The 21843-nt window shown below is 36.2% G+C and overlaps 1 protein-coding gene across 1 annotated transcript; it reads right to left on the bottom strand.

Annotated features, from left to right (window-relative positions):
- Positions 1 to 6508: 6508 nt before the first annotated feature.
- Positions 6509 to 14244, bottom strand: LOC145604596 (FACT complex subunit SSRP1-like). The gene is made up of 14 exons (XM_081660493.1): positions 14096 to 14244; positions 13611 to 13986; positions 13433 to 13514; positions 12274 to 12444; positions 10237 to 10342; positions 8772 to 8908; positions 8397 to 8611; positions 8236 to 8272; positions 8072 to 8152; positions 7776 to 7973; positions 7538 to 7683; positions 7317 to 7452; positions 6937 to 7016; positions 6509 to 6845 (listed from the first exon to the last, which is right to left on the bottom strand). Exons 7-14 carry the CDS (start codon positions 8465 to 8467, stop codon positions 6842 to 6844), a joined length of 753 nt encoding a protein of 250 aa, XP_081516619.1. The 5' UTR covers positions 8468 to 8611; positions 8772 to 8908; positions 10237 to 10342; positions 12274 to 12444; positions 13433 to 13514; positions 13611 to 13986; positions 14096 to 14244; the 3' UTR covers positions 6509 to 6841.
- Positions 14245 to 21843: the final 7599 nt, after the last annotated feature.

Genomic DNA, 21843 nt, shown 5'->3' with positions numbered 1-21843 from the left:
TTATAAATGGTTAAGTCGAGATTCGAGAGATGAGATTTAATACCGGTAAATTAACTCTATGATTGTAATACGTAGCGAAAGCCCTTTATGATCTGATTAATTGATACATTAATGATTGATTAGTATGTTTTACCCTGAATTATTATTTATTGGTGAACCTATTCCCTAGGTCTTTTATTCATTGTTTTTCTCCTACTTTTATTTCTCCCTAATTTTATTCTTTGTAGTATAACTCCTTTAATCACAACAACATTGGTTACCCTGATAATTTAGATTATAATAATTAATTAGGAGTAGAAAGACTTGTTTCCCTGTGGACTCGACCCTACTTCCCTATCTGCATTAGTTAGAGGACTTAGGTAATTCTTTTGATTTGGGGATACGACTTTACTCTGTCAATAAGCTTTGTCAATACGTTCAAATGTTGGGTTTGTTGATTCTCTTCCATTCGTCCAAGTGAACGCAGGACCTGAGTAAGGTATATCAACGAGGCCTGAATCTAACTTCCAATTAATAAACTTGAACCTGCCAGGAATAGCAGGATAGCCACCTAACTTGTCTCATGTATATTCAACCTGATTTAAATCACCCAGCAACACAGCAGATGGAGTATGTTGCAAAATAGTAGAGATCTCCGACCATATCGAATTACGAAGGGAAATATGGGGCGATCCATACACAAACAGGATATGTTTTATTTCTTCACCAGAAACATGAACCTCACAAAAGATTACATGAGCGGAAACGAAACGAGGAACAACATGTACAGGGGAAAACCAAAACACAACTAGGCCCCCACTAAGACCTACCGCATCTGTGCCACAAAACCCATCAAAAATTCTGAACTGCCTATCTACAGATACTAAAGTTTCTATAAGAAACATAATATTTACATTAAACTGGCGGACTAAAGTAACCAAGTAAGGAAATTTAGGGGAGTCCTCATTTCCTAAACCCCTGCAATTCCAAGCAGCTAGATTCATGGCCCCGATGGTGACTCAGAAGAGGGAGTCACCATACCTTCAGTAAAGTCAGACGAACTGCTAGATACCACTTGACCACCACCACCTTTGCGCTTTTTCGGGGGTAATAAACACGGACAGCATTCGAAGGACCATCCAATGGAGAAGGGACTGCCATATTTGCTACTGAAGTCGAGCGTTTCAAGGGGCAAACCTCTTTTACCCATTTCCAAACCTTATCACTGCCTCGCGTTAATCTAAAATTTAGTTTTATAGTGCGCTTATCCGGATCACGTGTAGGAGCAGGGTCTCGAACCCACTGGAGGAGGCGGTGAATTCGGAGGTGAGAACGGAGGGGAGCAATCCATAGGAGCTACACCATCTACCGCCGGTATGACCTCCTCAGCCGCCGGAATTGCAGATTCATCCACGGATTCAGTTGCGGAGGCGGCGAGAACCGACAAAGCAGAAGAAGGCGACGAGCTTTGGAGGGTTGCCGTCAATGAACTGAAGGAGAAGATGCCGGCTGTAACACCCTAGAAATTCCTTTCCTTTAAAATACACTTTACTCTTTTTAAAATACGATTTAGGAATATCTAAGACATTACCGCCACCGTGAAAACGGCTAAGGCAATTATCAAAGACACATAGCGGAAGACTTAACTCAAAACCATTCAAAAACGAGTCAACTTAAAAGTCAACCAAACGAAAGTAAAGATTAAAACCAAAGTCAAACGAAGACAAATAAAATCAACCTACAACTTGGAACCATTGAAGGCCCTTATAAAAACCAATTAAATCATGAAAACCTTTACGTTAGTCTCATAAGAATAACATAATATAATATTTGAAAGAAATAAACCACATCTCAAGTAATAGAAACTAGCATGATTCGCTCTTCACTCATGCCCCGTCATGAATATGCTTCAACGCCTGAAAAGATTATCTCCACTTGTCCCCACTACTCTCCATTAAAATGGATCATCGTAGGGCCAAGATAAAGACATAGGCAGACACAAACAACACACACAATCAGCAAAGCTGAGTACATAAGAGTATTTAAACACACTAACATGCAACTCCTAGCATCACACATACTTACCTCATTGCACCTGTTTACAAGCACACACAACAAACAACAAGACTCTATAACTGGACACTAAATAATTTATTTAGCGTTGATTACGCATCGAACGGGTTTCTAACTAAACCAAACCTTCCTCAATGAATTGAGGACCACTGACACGGGAGCTAACCGTGCCAGCATCACCTATGCCACATCCATTGGTGGCGGAATTCCAGCGCATAATAATAATAATAATGATAATAAAAGGAATGTACAGCGTCCTGTACTCCATTAGAAGTTATGATCAAATATAAAGTCACATAACTCCCCCCATATGTTCATACTCAAGGTATATACGTTCCAAGAGTTTTGGTGCGTAATCTCTTTCACTTTACGTTGTTTACATGTTATTGGACTTGGTAATGACTCTCAAAGCATAATAAATCAATCAACAATGATAATTCAACCATTCAAACATACCAATTTAATTCTTGAATATTTAGTGACCACATAATATTTAATATTGAACCCTTTTTAATTCTACCTCAGTGTCATAGACACCGTAAACGCATAAAGCGCCAACAATCCTATCCCTCGGTGTTAAAAACACCTTAAGTGCACAAAGGCACCAACATACAATTTATTCCTTGTGTACATAGACACTTATATAGCTCCTTCCTCATGCTTAAAGCATCAATAAAAATTGTATGAACCATAATAAAATTCCTTTTCAATGATCCAAACATAATTAAACAATTAGTTTGATTAAACATGCTCTCTATCATGCCATAAATAAATATGTAGTCCATATAATCATGCCAAAATATAATTTTCTAATCCATAGATCATCACAAATAATTCATGCTTCACAATTCAATCACCAACACCAATAATTCACAATTCAACACATGAACCTTAGCATGATACTACTTGTAATTGATTGTATTTAAGCCTAGCATGATTCTACATCATCAAAATATGCTAAGTACGCGAACGTACCTCAATTAAGCCCATAAAGTGGCTGAGAATACTACAACAATTCCCGAATCAAGTCTCCTACAATAAGGGACAATAATACTTAATTAATTACTCTTGTATACACAATTTCCAGCAACTTAAACTCACTTTAAACTATTTAGAATAATCTGAAAATTATTTTAAAAAAAACCCCTAATTAAACTCCTTTTTAATAGGTTATCACACCCTTTTATTAAAATCACAATTATACTACTTTAAATAAAATTCCAGCATTTTAAACTAATAAAAAAACCCCTTTAAAACTTCATCAAAATATATTTTCATACTTAAATTATCTCTTACCCTTTAAACTCAAGGATAAAATTAAAAAAAAAACTTCGTTAAAATCAAAAACTGCCCAAAAATCATATTTAGAGGCTGAATTTGGCCACGAGAGGGTGGTGCTCACTACCAAAGGTAGTGAGTCTTTCTTAAAACGTTGTTTCCATATGAAAACACTACTTTTTTGTCCAAATCGAATGAGTTTAGAACCTGATCGGGATTAAAACGGGATTAATATTAACGAACGGGAATCTATAAATTAAAACACGAATTTATGTGTTCAAAATAATCTGGAATTAATTTAAACTAATTAGTAGTTATAATCACCAAAATTTCCAAAATATCATTACTATAAAAGCCCTAAATCAATTGTTCATAAAAACCCTAAAAATCAAGTCTTTAATAATTTTAAAACCCTAATTTAACTTATAATACTTTGTAAAATCTGAAATTAAACCTCTTTAATCATTAAAACACAATTATAAAACATATTAATCATATACTAATAATTAAAATCAAAATCCCAAAATATACTACTTAAAAATAAATTAAAACAAGAGGAGAGAGAGAAGGGGAGAACCACCGTGGGTGGTGGTCGGCCAGCTGGGCGGCGGCTGGCCGGCGGCGACAGCTGGTGGTTGGGAGTAGTAGCAACTTGGAGTTCATGAAATCCCACGTGAAAGAACAAGCAAAAGAAAGGGGAAAAATAAGAAAAGAAAAAAGAGAAAAGGAAAAAGGAAAAAGAATAAGAAAAGAGAAATAAGAGGAGAAATAATTACCTTGACCAAATTGACTTTTTTTGTGGGAAATTTTGGGGATTGAAAGAGTATTTATAGAGTAGTGTAGGTTAGGGTAAGTTTTGGGCTTCATAAAAATTATGGAGTTGGATAATAAAATAGTTGGCCCAAATTATAAAAATAGGATAGTTGGGTATGGGTTATATTTGGATTAAATACTTGTTGACCCAAAATATAAACACTTGCTTTATTAGTAATTAAATAATTAAAATGGTTTGACCCAAAATATATTTTATAACTAAATAAATAAATAAGTAATTTATAAAATACATTAAAAATACGGGGTATTACACCGGCGGAGGAGTCGGCTTCGTACCCGGAATCTTCCTGCTGGTCTGTCGGGAACGAAGACGAGAGCGACGGTGCCGGAGACGGGAACCCTGGCGGAATCCACCCAAGCGGGAGGATGTATTGAGTACCCTCAAACCAGTGACTTGAACCCGCCCCAAATGGATCTGGGTAATTCGGTCCATTAGGACCCATAGATGGTGGCCTGAAATTAGGAACATGGGTTGAAGCATGTGAGGTGTATTGGGCTGGCCCAGACTGAACATGGTTGGGCCCATTCAAATTATGAGAACTGATGGGGCTTATATCAATTGTAGGGACAATTTGGGCCGTGTTATTGACCCGTTCAGCAGATGGCACTTGAAGGCCAACACCACAGGAGGCCCAACTCCAAGTTGATTAGACCCATTTGGTTGAGTAGATAAGGAGGACGACACATGTAAGGAGGCAGAGTTATCTATTCCATCTTGATCAGGATGAGGGTGGAAAACTTCATGTGGCATCCTAATCCTGAGTGAAGCAGAGGATTGGACACGTGACAAGCATGTTGCCACGCGTCGAGCATGTTGGGCATCGTCCCATGTGCCTCTGTAATCGGCAGCAGATCAGAACGAGAAACGAGGTGGAGGCCGCGCCAACTGAGCTTCGTGGTTGTGGCCTGTCGGTTACACTAGTTCCTCGCGTACCACCCGGTTAACACCTAAATTGCTTCTTCCTACTTGATCAAAATCACTTCGAAAGACCCCCGGTATTGGAGACGGGAAGAGTCCCGGCACTGACAACGGACCTTGAGGGGTTGAACGGAGCAAATCTTCCAAAGTAATTTCTCCAACAAAGCTATCGGACGGGTTGGAATCACCAGAAAATTCAGACGGGTCATTGTCATCGTGAAACCCGAACCATAACTCTGTAGTCCAAATTGTTGGATGAGGAATGATGCCTCGAATAGCATTCGAATATAACGAAGCATCTGTCGGGCCATACAAAACACGTGCGCCGCCTTCATGGATCCTTCAAAAACGACGTTCTAGATGAAAATTAATCGACGTAGAAGATTTAAAACACGTATCCCGACCGTGTCCGACAAAACCACAGTTTTTACAGAATATGAAGATACCATCATATTTAAATCGAACCCACGTAGCTCGATTATTATAGGTGGGGAAATAACAACCCGCAATTAAAGGCACGGAAAGATCAACTAACAACTTAACTCTAGGTAAAGGGATGGGAAACTGACCAGGAAGATCCTCTTGCATGACAATGTCCCCAACGTGACCCAAAACTGAAGCAGCCACTGAGGGGGTTGAGTACCTGATTGGAAGGCCTTCGACTGCTACCCACATCTCCTCAAGGTGGAGATTCATGTTATGAGGAACCCAGTATTGCCTCAACCGTTGTAACACCATCAGGCCTCCTTTGAAGTGAACGAATCCTTGTAAATCTAGATCTTCCGAATCCTTTAAATGTTTAATTCCAAATATATTGAAGGTGGAATCTTAATACCCAATATAGTGCAATTTGACCACTAAAATTAAAAATTAAAAATTAACCTTTAAATAAACACACAATGATATTAATTGTGATAAACAAAATTCCACTAATCTAGTGCAATTTGACCACTTAAAGTAAAAATTAAAACCTCTTATTCAACACACAACAATTTTAATTATGATAGATAAATATAAAATTCACTCAGTTACACAATTACTGAAATAATTCAAAGTAAAGGCAAAAAAAATTAAATTTATTTTGCAAGATTAGTGAAGTGTCTTATATACCTAGTATAATAATTAGATTGTTTAATGAGGAGTTCCGATACTTAGGCGGGCAGTCGGCAGTGACGGTCTGGACCTCCGGCAGCCGGTAGGGCGTCAAGCCGGCAAGCAGTCCAGTAAAGGAATAGTTGAGTAGAGGGTTTCGGGTTTCCTTGAATTTGAGGTCTTAAGTTAGAGAGAGTATTATATTTGGGGTTTTGACTTTGAAAAGAAGAAAATTTTTGATTTGTTCTCACTTCCCACCTTTATACTTCGTAAGTATATCACGTGTATACTCTAATAAAAGCTAATCTATTATACGAAGAGCATATAGAAATCTAACAGCTAAAACTTATGCCATTACATATTTTGTTCCTTTTGTCATTAGTTTCAGTAATGTGAAAAAGACTCTGGATTCGACAAATTATCCAGCAGCCCCTTTCCATTGAAAAGCTTCTTTTCTTGGCAAAGTTAGTGATTCGATATTGGTATATAACCTTGATACAAAAACATAACTGTACAAGTTTCTCATCCATAATAGCTACCAAAAGGAGATTTCCATTATACTACTCACTGTCAGAATCATTCCCTATGTCTGCATTATTCTTATAGTCGCCGATTTCATCATGCTATCATTTCTTGTCAGCACGAGCTTAACAAGGTTCTTTCTCCTCAGCTGCATCATATAACAAATCAATTTAGGGTTGTTTTAGATACTTCACATAACAAATTTATAATGGTGTTTCTGTCTACGTATATTATTATACCTGACATCTTCCTCCATTCCTCCCAAAAGAACCTTCCCAATGTCTAAGAAAGCAATCCCTGGGTTTTCTTTCTCCATGTACTGCATAAAACATACCCCGAATTATTATTATTTCTTCAGGTGCTGCAATGGATACTATAAATATAAAATGATTGTACTTGCAGCCATCTTTACCTCCCGCTCAACTTGAGCACCAGTTCCCAGTAAATATAGGTACAAGTTCGTTCTGCATAAAACTACAACCCATTCCCCATAGCCTTCTCCTCACAGAAAGAAAGTAAACAAGAAAGGAATATAGTGGAGCGAGATATATAGATAATTGATTTGGACATCAACTGCTCCAATCCATAATACTTAAATAAATCAGGAACAGTCTAATACCTCTTCATTACTCTCATCTTGAGCATCGCTAATACTCTTCATATGAGAATCTTCACCATCGCTGCTAAGAGGTCCAATGGAGAGTGTTGGTTGATTAGCAGCATCTCCCACGCTCATGATTTCCAAGCCCTTGTTGCTGCAAGTAACCATAGTGTCAGATTAAATTTAGGTGTTACTATAAGTTCTAAATCAAGTGTTGGAACCTGGAAGTTTGTTTAGACCTGATGAAATCAAACAAGTTTTGGTATTCACTCCTCTTGATATTCCCAAAGAGATATTCCTGATCTGTCTTCAGTTTTACAAGGAGATCAAAATAATGCATGTTGGATGCTGCAACACCGTGCCTTTGAAACTCCATATAATCATTCTGGATATGGAAGGAAATCAAGCTTTGTTAAAGGACAGGTAGCTAGTAAATTAAACACACATGATGCTAAATACAATGTATACAGAAATCACCTCCTCGTGAAGAATAAGGGCTGGAGGCTTGGGTAAGAAGATAAAGCTCTCTTCAAGCTGGTTAAGAATTCCGTCCTCAGCTTTCAGAGATGACTTGACCGCATAGCCATCTTGGCAGCTACGGGATTTTCCTGGCCTAGTGACTTTGGCGCTAGATAGGGCACGCAATATGTTTGTAAATACATCATGAATGAGTCCCTGAGTTATGGGAAACCAACAACAAATTCCATATCACTCATTACGAAAAAAAAAGGATTCCAAATGAAGGTTCATTATGTAAAATCTCTAAGCATTACCTCGTATGAAGATTCCAACTTGGTATTCAAGAGATCTTCATTTATGGAAAAAGTACTTTCAACAACACAGTCGGTCTCAAACTGAAAAAAAAGGTAGAAGCAAATAGATCATACATCGAATAAAAAAAGACCTAGCGTTGTCCAGAGAATGGAACCACAAATACCTGCATCACAATATGCAGTTCAACCCTATACAGACCCCTGGATTAATAGAGTTAGACAGATAGAAGCAATTAAAGTTCATCTTAAAGGATAGTAAAAATGACCAATAAACCAACACTCGGCATTTCCTCTAGTAAGAAAAGGTAGACAGGGTTGCACAAACCTTGGAGTAAGAATAGAAATACCATCGAATGTGACAACAGCCTCTTCTGCATCAACATCAGCCATAGACATGATCTTATTATGGAACACCTAAGGAAATAACCAACCAACCAATAAGATACAAAATTTCAGAAACACATTGTTGGTCAGCAAGATTCCCAAAGTCAGAAAGAAGCTCACTTGGGGTGAAGGATGATGACTTTCATCACCAACAAACTGGGTGTTTGAATTTGGTATGTGGAAAATCATCTCCATCAGAACGATATAGAAAAGGGAAACTAAATATGTTGCCTTAACCAGGCCACCAACATTACCAAATGCACGAATCAAGAGATTAATATACTGAGAAATTTCTAAACCATGGTGAAAGAACAACCTCATTGGCACCACTTGTATCATCAAGATGGAGCTCCAATAGAACATCAGTTTTTCCTTGCATCTGAGTTTGAGATATATCAGCCAAAGATAGTTCAAAGGATTGTTTTAAGCCATCGAGAAAAGTCAGCATATTCCCTGAGAGGAGCATATGAAATTAACAAGTTTGCCATCAGATACATTTCAGTTCAGGCAGATCAAGGAGTACAAAGGGGGCAAGAAATATATGATATGTAAAAAGCATCATTAATAGCACTGCTAAGTTCTGATTAGAATCAAGTAATCAACGCCAACCACCTATAGGCTAGAACCTATTACCTAAAACCTCAAATGAGCTTAGCTAATAAAAAAGACGGGCGAATTTCATCCAAAAAATTCCAATCTTTTAACTTGGAAATATGTTGCTTTTTAAATTTATAACAAAGTAGCAAATGGCTGCAACGAATGCTATTCGACGATTAAGCTACCTGGAAATTGCTACTTTCCTTCGTCCCATATTAGTGATCCTATTTCTTTATATGGTGACCTTAGATATTACTCTGCTTCCAGAATGCTATTTGATGATTAAGCTACCCGGAAATGGCTACTTTCCTTCGTCCCATATTAGTGATCCTATTTCCTTATATGGTGACCTTATATATTACTCTACTTCCAAAATTATCCTTATTAAACTCATCATTTCTGTCTAAAATACCCTCATATTTATTAGATGAGACATTTGTCCGCATTTTTGCTAACATCCTGTGCCCGCATTGAATAAAATGTGCATGTGGAAGTGCTTTTTGATTTGTTAAAAAATGAGGTGAATGCAACAAAATCAATAATAGTTTCATCTCGCCTCAACGGCATTTATTTGTGCTTGGAGCTCTCGTTTGTCACTGGATAAAGCAAACCTTGTTTCAAATAAAAGCATGATCACAGATGTATAAGTGATCTTTATATTGCAAATAAAATGTTCCAAATTTCCCATATCTCGTGAATAATAACAAAACAATCTAGGATAAGTGATTTTATCGAGAACTTGCAGTTTTCATGAAGAGATGTCTGTGGAAAGCCATACTAGTGGCTGGTTCAAAGGGAAGATCAGGTAAGCAACTTTCCCTGTCAATTATTCAACCACTTAATATTAAAAAAATGTTAATAGTCTAACCCTTTAATAACCATCCGTTAGTCATGAACCTAAAAATATTTAAATTTCACCAATATATGCATTCTCCCCAATTTGTAGCCAAAATTTCAAAACCATAAGTTCCTAGACTTCCTACGTAAGAAACAATTGTGACTCGGAGTTTTAGTAACTACAGTTTAACTGTATATCTGGATCTACTCATAATTAGAACCTCTCGATGGCATTTCATCCAATTTGAAGGACATCTGAAAGGCTGAAATAACTAAAGATAATAAATACAAAATGCAGGGTTAGGAAGGGGATGATTAACAAAAGGATAGAGAAGAAATCACATTACCAGAAAAGTCAACTTCTCCCCAGCTATGCCCACTGACAGATACTTGTTTTTCTTCTGGGGTAATTCCACACCTGCTTCGGAAGAAAGTAGTCTAAGTGGCAACATCCTGTAAAAGAAAAAGAATTTTTCATCAGATGTCATGAAGTGTTCTTTTTAGCAATCTTAAACATTGCTATAATTTGAGGGCAATGAAACCATTGGAGAGCAATAGGAGAGCAATAAGAACTGATTAAACATGCATCAGGTTAAGAACCCCCCATAAATGGAGCCAGTATTACAGAACTAACGAGCCACAACAAAGGTATTAAACTCAAAGCAAAATATTGATTCAAACAATGGCATAAACAATTAACAGCCAGGACCCAGGAGATGTGGATGCACTAGAAACACATCTAAAAATTATATCCACAAGATCACACGAAAAGGAATGAGGGTCTATCAATCTCTGCATTGAATTAATACTAGGATTCCTAGGAATTAGAAGAGTGATGACAGGTCTAATTTTAGATAAACCCACAAGATTTTCCAAGTAGATGGATTAAAATATCAGTGACAGATTAACCATTGTTAGGATCGCACGCTCAACGGGTCCAACCAACATAGTAATTGGGCCACAATAGAAGGCTTTTATGTGCGGGCTGAAGTTATGTAGAATTAGTTTTAGCAGAGCAACACATTATAAACCTTGTTAAATGTGTTTCTAGTTTTCTACCTTGATGCATTGGGTTAGCATGTACTTCAAAAGTAATTGTACCCTTTGACGGGATTTCTAGATCTTGTTAAGTTTGCTATGACTCCGTATTATTAGGGGATAATAAATAGGAATGTGATCATTGTTCTAAGATATTACTAAGAGTTTGGTAGTATTCAATTGAGTATGATCAGGAAAAGACAATTTTCTTAATTTAGTTGGATATCCTAGTTCAAGACTTCATTAGGTAATTGCTAACACTATATAGACGGGTTAGGTTATCTGGAGATTTAGAATGAGATCTAAAGATGTAGCACAGGTATGCATGAGGGTATCTCTAGTGAGACACCAAAATTTTAGGGTAGCTCAAGGGTGGGAGTGTGGACACCAATAGTTGGGTAGCTCACAGGTGGAACACCAAACATGCTGAAGTTTATATGATTGACATTAGTAGAATCAATACAGGCTTTTTGGGTGGAAGAGTCATTCAACATTATCGAGTCACCCTTGTAGAATTAGTTTATCTCGTATTTATTTTGGTAATGTTTGTTGTTTGATGGAGATCTACATAAGGCCGGTAACCTAACAACCATAAGCAACATTATCAGGCTCATTAGACCATGAATCAAATATGATCAGCTGACATTTCTATGTGAAGTGATGACAAATAGCAATATTGCCAACAAAATCTTCACCTACAAATGAATCAAAATTATTCTAAACTCCGGATACTAATTTGACATAAATTGGCAAGCGGTTGTCCTAAAAAGCTTCTCACTTAAGAGTAGGCAATAAACTACTAACCCTATGTTGTCCATGGCAAAAACTTCCACAGAGGCACCAGATGTTGGTGCCAAGATTGTCATTGTATATCACATATAAATACCCAAACCACATCCAAAACAGATATTATCTAATATACTATCCTTGTTTCTCAAATTTTTGAACACTCTCTCCTTAAAAAATCACATAGACAATATCATCAAATTTCACCTCTTTCCACACTTATCCAGTTTTGAGTGCAGAGAAATGATGCATGTACTCAAGCAAAGTAGGTAGTACAAATTACATAGCACATCACTTATCCAAAATCATAGTGGTAAATGATTGTATATGGATGAAAATTCATGGGGGGGGGGGGGAGGGGAATCTTTGAATCCGGTTCAATCTATCCACGATTTCTTATAGATAAAATTCATATTCTCCTTTTAAGTAATTTCATATTAATAACTGGTAGAACTTACAACAGAAGTAAAGGAACAAATTTATACCAAAAGAATTGTTCAAAATGACTTTATCAAGAGTATACAAAATAAATTAAAAATATATTAGGAAATATAACACACCTGGAAACCTATACACTTGTAGTATAACCCATCTTTGCTTCGGACTCCAAGTTGATTTGACCTTGGCACCTTCGTCCAGAATAACCCAGAGATATTATTCTCATCAACTTCAACAGGTTCTCCACCTTCCTGCAGGATCCCACCTGGATGAGCTCTAATCTGCCCTGGCTTCTGCAAACCCACACAGAAAACAAAAACCAGAAAGAGATCAACATAACAGATTAAGATAGCAAAATGAAAAACATTAATTACAGTCATACCAGTCAATGATTACAGAGTATCTAGATACATCCTACATGCTGTGAGCACAAACAAACCGATAGGAGAGAAAGATTAGATGGGGTAGTGAAAAACACACTCCCCCCCCCCCCCCACACACACACACACACACACACACACACACACACACATTCCACGGCATTTATATACTCAAGTAAATTCATTGTGTGATTATTATCATAATAGTAATACAAAGTTACTTGTTCATCCTGGAAATCCGATATGACAACTAGTGCCTTCTTAATCTAAGTGATATAACACAAAATATTGAGCAATAAATGCTAGACCTGACTTGGTTTGAAATGGACAGATTTTTATTCGTATGCCCCCCTTGTCTTCTCTATAAAACAAGCCCTCGACTATTCAATTGCATTAAGTCACAGCAACAACGCATTCCATTCTTAATTCTCCATACCATAGATAAGCTCTACTTAAGGAGATTATCCGCACAAAAGCAGATCAAATTATCAACAGAATAAACCAAAAGATGACACAATAAAAAATGATGTTGATAGATGGTTTAGTAATTATTTGACCTCTTGCCTAATTCAGTTAAATGGATATTTGGCAGACATATAAACAAAACAGAACACTATAGACATAAAAACAGTTACATAATTTAATGTTATCCGAGCAAACCTTTACCGTCTTAAATGAAGAATCAAACCCTTTATTATAATTTGGCACAAACCCTTTTAAAAGGTACGGAGTATGATAAAACTTATAATATTCACTTAAATTTTTTTCAAATATATATAAAAATGAACCCAAATCAATTATCCTTGTACATTTATATTTAGATTTTTGCACAATTCTCACAATATTGCTTCAATTTAAAAAAAAAAAGAAAGAAAAAGAAATAGAACCCAAAATTAATTACCGAAGTGGATGTCGAAGGTCGACTGGGATCTTGATTGTTTACCCCTAGTGTTACTGCCGGTTGAAGTCCTTGAAGATGATGGCTAAGATCAAAAAACAAAAAAAAAAATTAAAATTAAAAATCAAAATCAAAATCATAAACCCTAATTAAGCAGAAAAGGAAAATTAAGAAAACAAACCTGGTACGTGGATAACGTAATCAACTCGATTATAGCGTTATATTCATCAGGTCTAAAAACTCTGAGCCCCAAACGATATTCAGGAGCAGGAACTTGGGAGAATACTACAAAATCATAGGTTTGTAAGCTCTTATGATTACAGAAACTAGTCCAACCTACTCCCTGCATATATCGATCGATACGTGAAGTGTCTGAGTCACCTCTGCTTACCATGAACTAGAACACATAATCTGTTGAGGTTTGTAAATCCCTAGCTGGCAAAGCAACTTGATTATCGGCCTCTAATCCATTTTCACAACGTCTGACAAATTCACGGTCATCATCGTTCAAGAAATGCTCTAAAAACTCATTGTAAAAGCCGACTGAGACGTTTAATCTGCGAGAAAACGTCGTAAATGTTAGTATATAAGCAAATTAAACGAAAATACTTATCTTAATGTTGCGTAGACCAATTGACAATTGCCGCGTCGTGGTAAACCACTGACCTAAAAGACGATTTCGTGCTACCCCGGTGCAGTAGACATCTAGCGGTCGCCCTCCAGGATAAGCACGGTGCCGGAATTTGTGTGCACTCATAAACCCGACTGGAACTCATAATACTTGCCCAGAAAACAGAAATGATTAAACTCGTGTTTGACAATTTTGAGAAGAGAGAAAGTGATGGTTATTATTATTTTTGACTGATAAGCGCAAGGGTATTTATAGGGGAAAACAACTCATGGTAATCATACAAATATGTCTAGGTTCATTCAGCCAAATGACTAGATACATTACAAACATAAAGGTGTCTAGGTTCATTTAGCCAAGTGACTGGATACGTTACAAACACAAAGGTGTCTACGTTCTTTCAACCAAGTGTCTAGGTTCTTTTAATGTAGGACATGTACCTCACATTAATACCACTCTTTTCTTGTTTTTTTCATCAAGAATTTCCAACAATCCCCCACAGATTCGAAGATGAGAAAAAAGAAAAGAAGAAAAATGAATTCTGGGCAAAACAAAACAATTGCATAAGTGTCAATGTCTCGCGACTTGAATTAACACATAGTGGACATCAAGCTATAATCCCTCACCTACCAAGTGACCTTCGTGTTGAACTCAATAGGGAGTTAGGGACCCGTCACTTTGAGCCACACAATTGAACATGTGTAATATTCTGAAATTCCGCGAATAAAGGTGACGCATTATACTGGCCATACGTCCAGCCTGGATGCTCATAGGTGCTCTTGAGTATTAGCCCACCCAATACTCATAGGAAGCGGCCACACTTCCACACCTAAGTAGGTGAATCCCATCAAGTGTGAGCTACATCACACCACCAAAAATATGGATATGGGTTCATTAAGAGCCATATGCTCAACCTCTTTCCATTTGTAGCAAGCACAAATCAAACATCTAGGGATGGACAAAAATAAAATTTTGTGCTTCCGAATTATTTCATAATGTTCCCCTTTGAACTCATGATGAGTAGGAGTTGATTACTCATAATTCATACTTTGGGCTTTTAGTCTCATCCCTTCCGATATTACCAAAACTAGTTTTGTACAAGGCCTTTACTTAACGGATCTGTAACATATCTTTTAGACTTTTTCTAGTCTAGTGATATCACCCTATTCGACAAATCATCTCTGACATCAACCATTATAGGCATGGTTCAATCAAAAGTAACCACGACTTGCAAATCACAAGGAATTCCCCTTCAATGGGATATTTGCAAGCCCAATTGCTCATAAGAGCCATATACTCTTGACTATCTTGCCTCATAACCTGTCAATTCAAAAACAATAAATTTAGATGATTCCAAAACAAACATAGCAAAACAAGGTTGCTTAATTTCCAAAACATAGCTCCACAACTTAGTGGTGCAGACTTGAGTTTGAACTCATTATCAAACTCCAAGAACTCATGGAAATTTAATTTGCAATAGTGCAAACTCTAATCTTTTGTACTTTTCAAGTACCTATGTAACCTCCTCAAAACGATTTAATAATCATTGCTCGAGTTAAGAGTAAACCTGCTTAATCTACTTACATAATAAGCAATGTTAGATTAAGCATAGCTCCCAAGAAACATATATAACACTACTAAATGGACACAAATTGCTCCCATGTAATCAATAAATTAAAAAAATATATCTGATAGCAATGACTCATCCAAATAAAATGTTTAGCCTTAAAAACTTCCAACGAGAACTCAGTGAATTAGCAACACAATCCATAGAAGAAATATTAAGCATCACAATCCCAGGAAAAAGATTGTAATATTCTACACATAGTTAGACATAATCTAACTAATATTCAATGACTTCTTCCATGGAAACAATCACTCATGATATTCCACTGATTTAAAGTAGATACTCTAAAGACATAGAGACACCAAAACAAATTTGTAAGGCAAACACCATCAAATTAAAACCCGTCTTTAGCACAATTAATCACTTTCAGGCTTTGCATTAAACAATAGAAAACTCTAACATTAATGTGCATTTTCAGGCTTTGCTCAAAGAAGAAAGAAAGACATATGGCATTCCATTGTGCATATCTAATCACTTGAAACATAGTGCTAACAAACATACATATATGCTCAAAGACAAATTATCCATATAAAGGATCAATCAGGCTCAGGATAAAATTACTCCAAGACTCGCATAAAAAGTCATGAACTAAAATGCAATTACCAAGCAAAAACTGAGCCTAGACGTTGAGTCCAACACTAATTCTTTATTACTTCCCCCACATTGGACAACAAAGTCCGATTCAGATCAAAGCCCTTAGCAGTATGCCTAAAACCTACATTCTCAATGAATGAAATATTTGGACATAAAAACTCCCTCCAAAAATCATATGGGGTCTTTAATAACGTAAATGTCTTATAAATAAATCGCATAAGTTTATAAAACTTGAACCCCCCACATGAAAGCATAAGGTCAAAATCTCAAAATAAAGCATAGTCAAATACATGATTGAGAAAAAACTCATAACTATGTCATAGAACTTTGGTGTAATAAACAGATAAGGTACGGTGGACAAGAGTAGAGATAGATCTATGAAAAATTAAATTAATCAAAGATAATAATTCAACCATACTTCAAAATATTAATTCCCAAAATACTTTACTCAAAATTCTTCACAGAAAAAGTCTACATTCTCTTTAAGGAAAAATTATAACATAAAATCCCTTCACAAACTCACCATATTTTCTAATATAATTCTACATATGTTAATGAAATACAAAAATTATGTAATGAGATCACGTTACAAAAATTATGACTTGCATATCAATAAATGAATAATTGATGCAATAACTCTAATTAAACTCCATATCTAACACATGAATGATGGCAAAGTAGTACTAGAAGTTCGTACATACACCTCAAAACATGACAAATACATAGCTCAAGCTAGCTATCCCACCATATAGGTATTTAAATCAATAAAGCTATCTCCAAGGCCAATTTCAATCCACAAAATATAGAACCAAGAAATTAGAGGTAACTAAACAAATGGAATGTCATGCTCATTTCAACAAACATTTAATTGACAAATTCAACATTCAACATTCTTTGTCAAAAAACTACAAAAGCATATACTTGTATTCAACAGCATAATATCATTGGCCAATTAAAAATAAAGTAACTCATATCACTATATTAGTAATATGTACCAAACTATTCATTTCAAATTATTGCAAAATGCTAGGTTCAATTTTATACATAACATAAAGTAATAACTCAACCATTCAAGAAATAAAATCAATCACCAATTAAAGGGAATTTTGTGTAGAACTACCCTAAAGATAGGGTCATTTGTGAACAACTATCCAATTTTTTTTATTTGTTTAGAACTACCCACAAGTTTGAAAACATTTGGGTACCACTACCCATTAACATATTCCGTCCAATTAAGACGTTATCGGGGCTCATTTTTTTCACTTTTGCCACCCAATTAACTCTCCCAATTTGTATAAAGGTTTTAATCTATTTTAATTAACCTAATTAGGGTTTTAATTATAATTCATTTTAGGGTTCATGAGTGTAGTATTATTTGGGGATTTTAATTTATGAGGTTTGGGGGTTTAATTGAATTGGGGTTTTTGCTTATTTTAGCATTAATTGGCCATTGTAATTGAAAAAAGTGAAAAATTGGCCCAAAATAACGTTTTTATTGGACGAAAAACGTTAGTGGGTAGTGCTACCCAAACTTTTCCAAACTTACGGGTAGTTCTAAACAAATAAAAAAAATGGGTAGTTGTTCACAAATGACCCTATCTTTAGGGTAGTTCTACACAAAATTTCCCCAATTAAAAGGTTATTAATGTGCTCCCATGATTCAAGCTAACTCTCAAATTAAAAAAAACTCCCCATACAACATTTACTTAGTCACAACAACCAAGGCTATAATATAGAAAATAGTTTACCAAAAGTAATATTCATCATCCATCAAGCATACACTATATGCATAATTAATTCCTCAATTAATTCTCACAATTGCATTTATATAAATAATCATACATATCATGAAAATAACTCATGAGTATAAGCAATACTATCACAAGCTCCAATCCGTAATTTGCTTAATACATAGTAAATCATGATGACATACTCCATACATTATCTAAATTTGACATATCAAAGTTAAAAACTGGAAGTCAAATAATGGTCTTTTAAATCAATAAGGTTAGACATTCATAAAAAGCATAGAGGGAGCTAAGCTAGAGCACTCAACAATACAAAATCCATCTTTGCATACTATCACATGCAATCAACAACTAACATATAGAATACACACTATATAAAATACCAAATTAACAATATGATGAACCCACTAAATAATCAGTGAGGAAAATCAACTCAACACATCATACGAACACAAACCTATGTGCAAATAAACCAAAGTTTATTTAACCATTTCCACCATATGAAAACAAAATCAAACCAAATTAGAGGTTACAAATCTTACAAAATCCTACGGGAATATGAAAAACAGTAACTCATTTAATTTAATTAACGAAATTATTTTCGTCATTAGTCTAACAACATATGCGTCAAAATTGCTCCACACAAAAGCATATCCTAATTAATATGTCAACATTCACAACTCTTTTATAATAAGAGACTTAAAATGACATATCAAGCTAGAATCAAATATCTAGAAGTAGAAGCAATAGATCGTCTTTTAGATTGTTAGTATATAAGCAAATTAAACGAAAATACTTATCTTAATGTTGCGTAGACCAATTGACAATTGCCGCGTCGTGGTAAACCACTGACCTAAAAGACAATTCCGCGCTACCCCGGTGCAGTAGACATCTAGCGGTCGCCCTCCAGGATAAGCACGGCGCCGGAATTTGTGTGCACTCACAAACCCGACTGGAACTCAGAATACTTGCCCAGAAAACAGAAATGATTAAACTCGTGTTTGACAATTTTGAGAAGAGAGAAAGTGATGGTTATTATTATTTTTGACTGATAAGCGCAAGGGTTTTTATAGGGGAAAACAACTCATGGTAATCATACGAATATGTCTAGGTTCATTCAGCCAAATGACTAGATATATTACAAACATAAAGGTGTCTAGGTTCATTTAGCCAAGTGACTGGATACGTTACAAACACAAAGGTGTCTACGTTCTTTCAACCAAGTGTCTAGGTTCTTTTAATGCAGGACATGTACCTCACATTAATACCACTCTTTTCTTGTTTTTTTCATCAAGAATTTCCAACAGTAAAGCTTTCCCTTAATTGGAATACGAAGGGTATTAGATTGTTATCAGCCTCATCCATTTTCAATTTCAAAGGAAGGAAAGAGAAACCGATGAGAGAGAGAAATGAAGACGAGACAGAGAAAACCAAAAAAAAAATGAGAATATTGGAGTTGAATTTATTTTTAATACTGTAATAATAATAATCACCGACTTAAATAATAATCACCGACTTAATTTTTTTTTTTTGCCTTTTTCCAAACCCACCCTTTTCCCGGATTAGATCAATTTGATGCATATACTAATGGTTGAATTATTAAGTTATTGTAATTTGAAAATTTTCATTCTACCTTAATCCTTATAACTTTTATTTTTTTCAAGTTGACTAATGATTTAATGTATATAATCATAGTTTCCTAGTTCTCATAATCCTACATTATTAGTACTTTTGTCATATTTTTATATCTTAAGTTTAAAAATAATTATTCTACGTTTTGATAGAGTCTTGATTATACTTTTAGGTTAGGATTTGAGGTTTGAAACCTTCTCATTCATTCTACTTCTAAATAATAGACAAAATTGATCTCGACATTACCAACTATAGGCTGGGTGCATAGAGTAACACATCCTTAATCGGGTGCACTCTACATCTTAAATTATGAATTTGAATTCATTAAATGTCATAAATGAAGTCAAAGACCGAAGGTTCTATCGAAAAATAGTATCTAAGATTCTAAGTACCATTGAACCTATTTTTAAGCACCCCTGGTAGTTTATTTTTGTACCATTTAGAATGAATTTTGTACCACTGACAATAGATTTTGCACCATTAGGTCTTTAGTGATATTATTTGGCAGCCCAATGAGAAATCTCCAAAAGTGCATCAAAACTGAAACCACTACCACTGAGATTGTATTTGCACCTAAAACTGTGAATGTATCTACCACTAGACATTTTCAAGTACCACTAAAAGTATATTTAGAACCATTGAGAAAATGTTGAGTATTTCCGGCATAATATCCAATCTCCGACGCCATTTATTACATTGGCTTGCCTAATTTTATAGTTTGTGGTGTAGAGTACAACCGATCAAGGCTGTGCAATTCTCTGCACTCAACTTATAGTTGATGCTATTCTCTGCACCTAGCTATAGTTGGTGCTACTCTTTGCACCCAACTTATATGTAGTTGGTATAAGTTGGGGCTACCGAGACCAATTTTGCCTAAGTAATAAAATAAAGGAAATTTTGACATTTGCTACCACTAAAATGACCCTCTTTCACATTTGCTACCTGTTTAAAATTTTATTTTATTTTACTACCACCCAAATCCCACATTGTTAAATATTGCTACCTGTTGTCTTATGCCGTTACTGTTTCCGTTAGTGGAGCCCAACCACCATCCAGCCACCCTCACTGCCACCGTACAGCCACTCCAACCTCCTCAACCACCCTCACTGCTAGCCCCTCTCCCCGTTCCGGCGCCTAAACGATACCCCGGCGCCGTCGATCCCACCCCCCTCCCTTTCCCACTCACGCTGCGTCACCAGTGACATCATAGCCACCGGCGACATCAATCGCCACTGCTAGCAACTCTTCGCTGCCCTTATCTCTCCTCTTCACCGTCCCTGTTGGCTATGGTGGTCGAATTTGGCGGTCGATTCGTTAAAACCACCCTTATCTCTCCTCTTCACCGCCCTTATCTCTCCTCTTCACTGCCCATTCGTTAAAACCATCCTAAACGAGTTTTAGGGTTTCGTTTTCACCCGTTTAGGGTGGTTTCAGGGCAGCGTGGGTGGGGGAAATGGAGGAGGTGGGGGAAGGTTGAATTTGGTTTTGGTGGTGCGATGGTGGAGCGGCTGATATGTGGAGGTTGGTTTGGGCGGTTGGTGATTGATTGGGCGGCGCTGCTGATTGGTGGCTGCTGCAACGGTTGGTGGGCGGTGCGGCTGTTCGAAGTGAACTGCTGCTGCTGTTAATGTTGTGTTGGTTGGGTGCTGCTGTTGGAGTTGTTGGTGTTTGCGTGAGTATAGAGGGAGGTGCGAGGTGGTTGTGAACAGGGGAGGTGAGGGTGACGCCGCTGAAATTGTGTGGTGATGGTGGTTGGTGTGAGATGCGGTGCGGCTGCTTGGTGGGCAGGTACAGGGAGGGGGGAGGGGTAGGGGGAGGTGGCTGGGAAATAATTTTTTTTTTAGTTTTTTTCTTTTTTTTTTATAAATTAAATTATAATTTAATGAAATAATGGGCCCCACTTAACGGAATCCTAACGGATTCTGTTAAGTGGTAGCGATATTTAACAATGTGGGATTTAGGTGGTAGTAAAATAAAATAAAATTTTAAACAGGTAGAAAATGTGAAAGAGGGTCATTTTAGTGGTAGCAAATGTCAAAATTTCCTAAAATAAATTATTAATTGGTTTTTTCAAGTTAGGGTTAGAGGGTTTAATTATTAATTCTTCACCCAAATTTTAATGGTTTAATTATTAAGTTATTAATAGACTTGTTTAAAATTTTGTCTGATTTTGTAATGTAGCTTT

This window comes from Chenopodium album, chromosome 22 (genome assembly GCF_948465745.1).
Source record: "Chenopodium album chromosome 22, dcCheAlbu1.1, whole genome shotgun sequence".
Taxonomy (NCBI): domain Eukaryota; kingdom Viridiplantae; phylum Streptophyta; class Magnoliopsida; order Caryophyllales; family Amaranthaceae; genus Chenopodium; species Chenopodium album.
The sequence above is the reverse complement of the archived record's forward strand: the minus strand, read 5'-3'. Positions and strand labels throughout refer to the sequence as shown.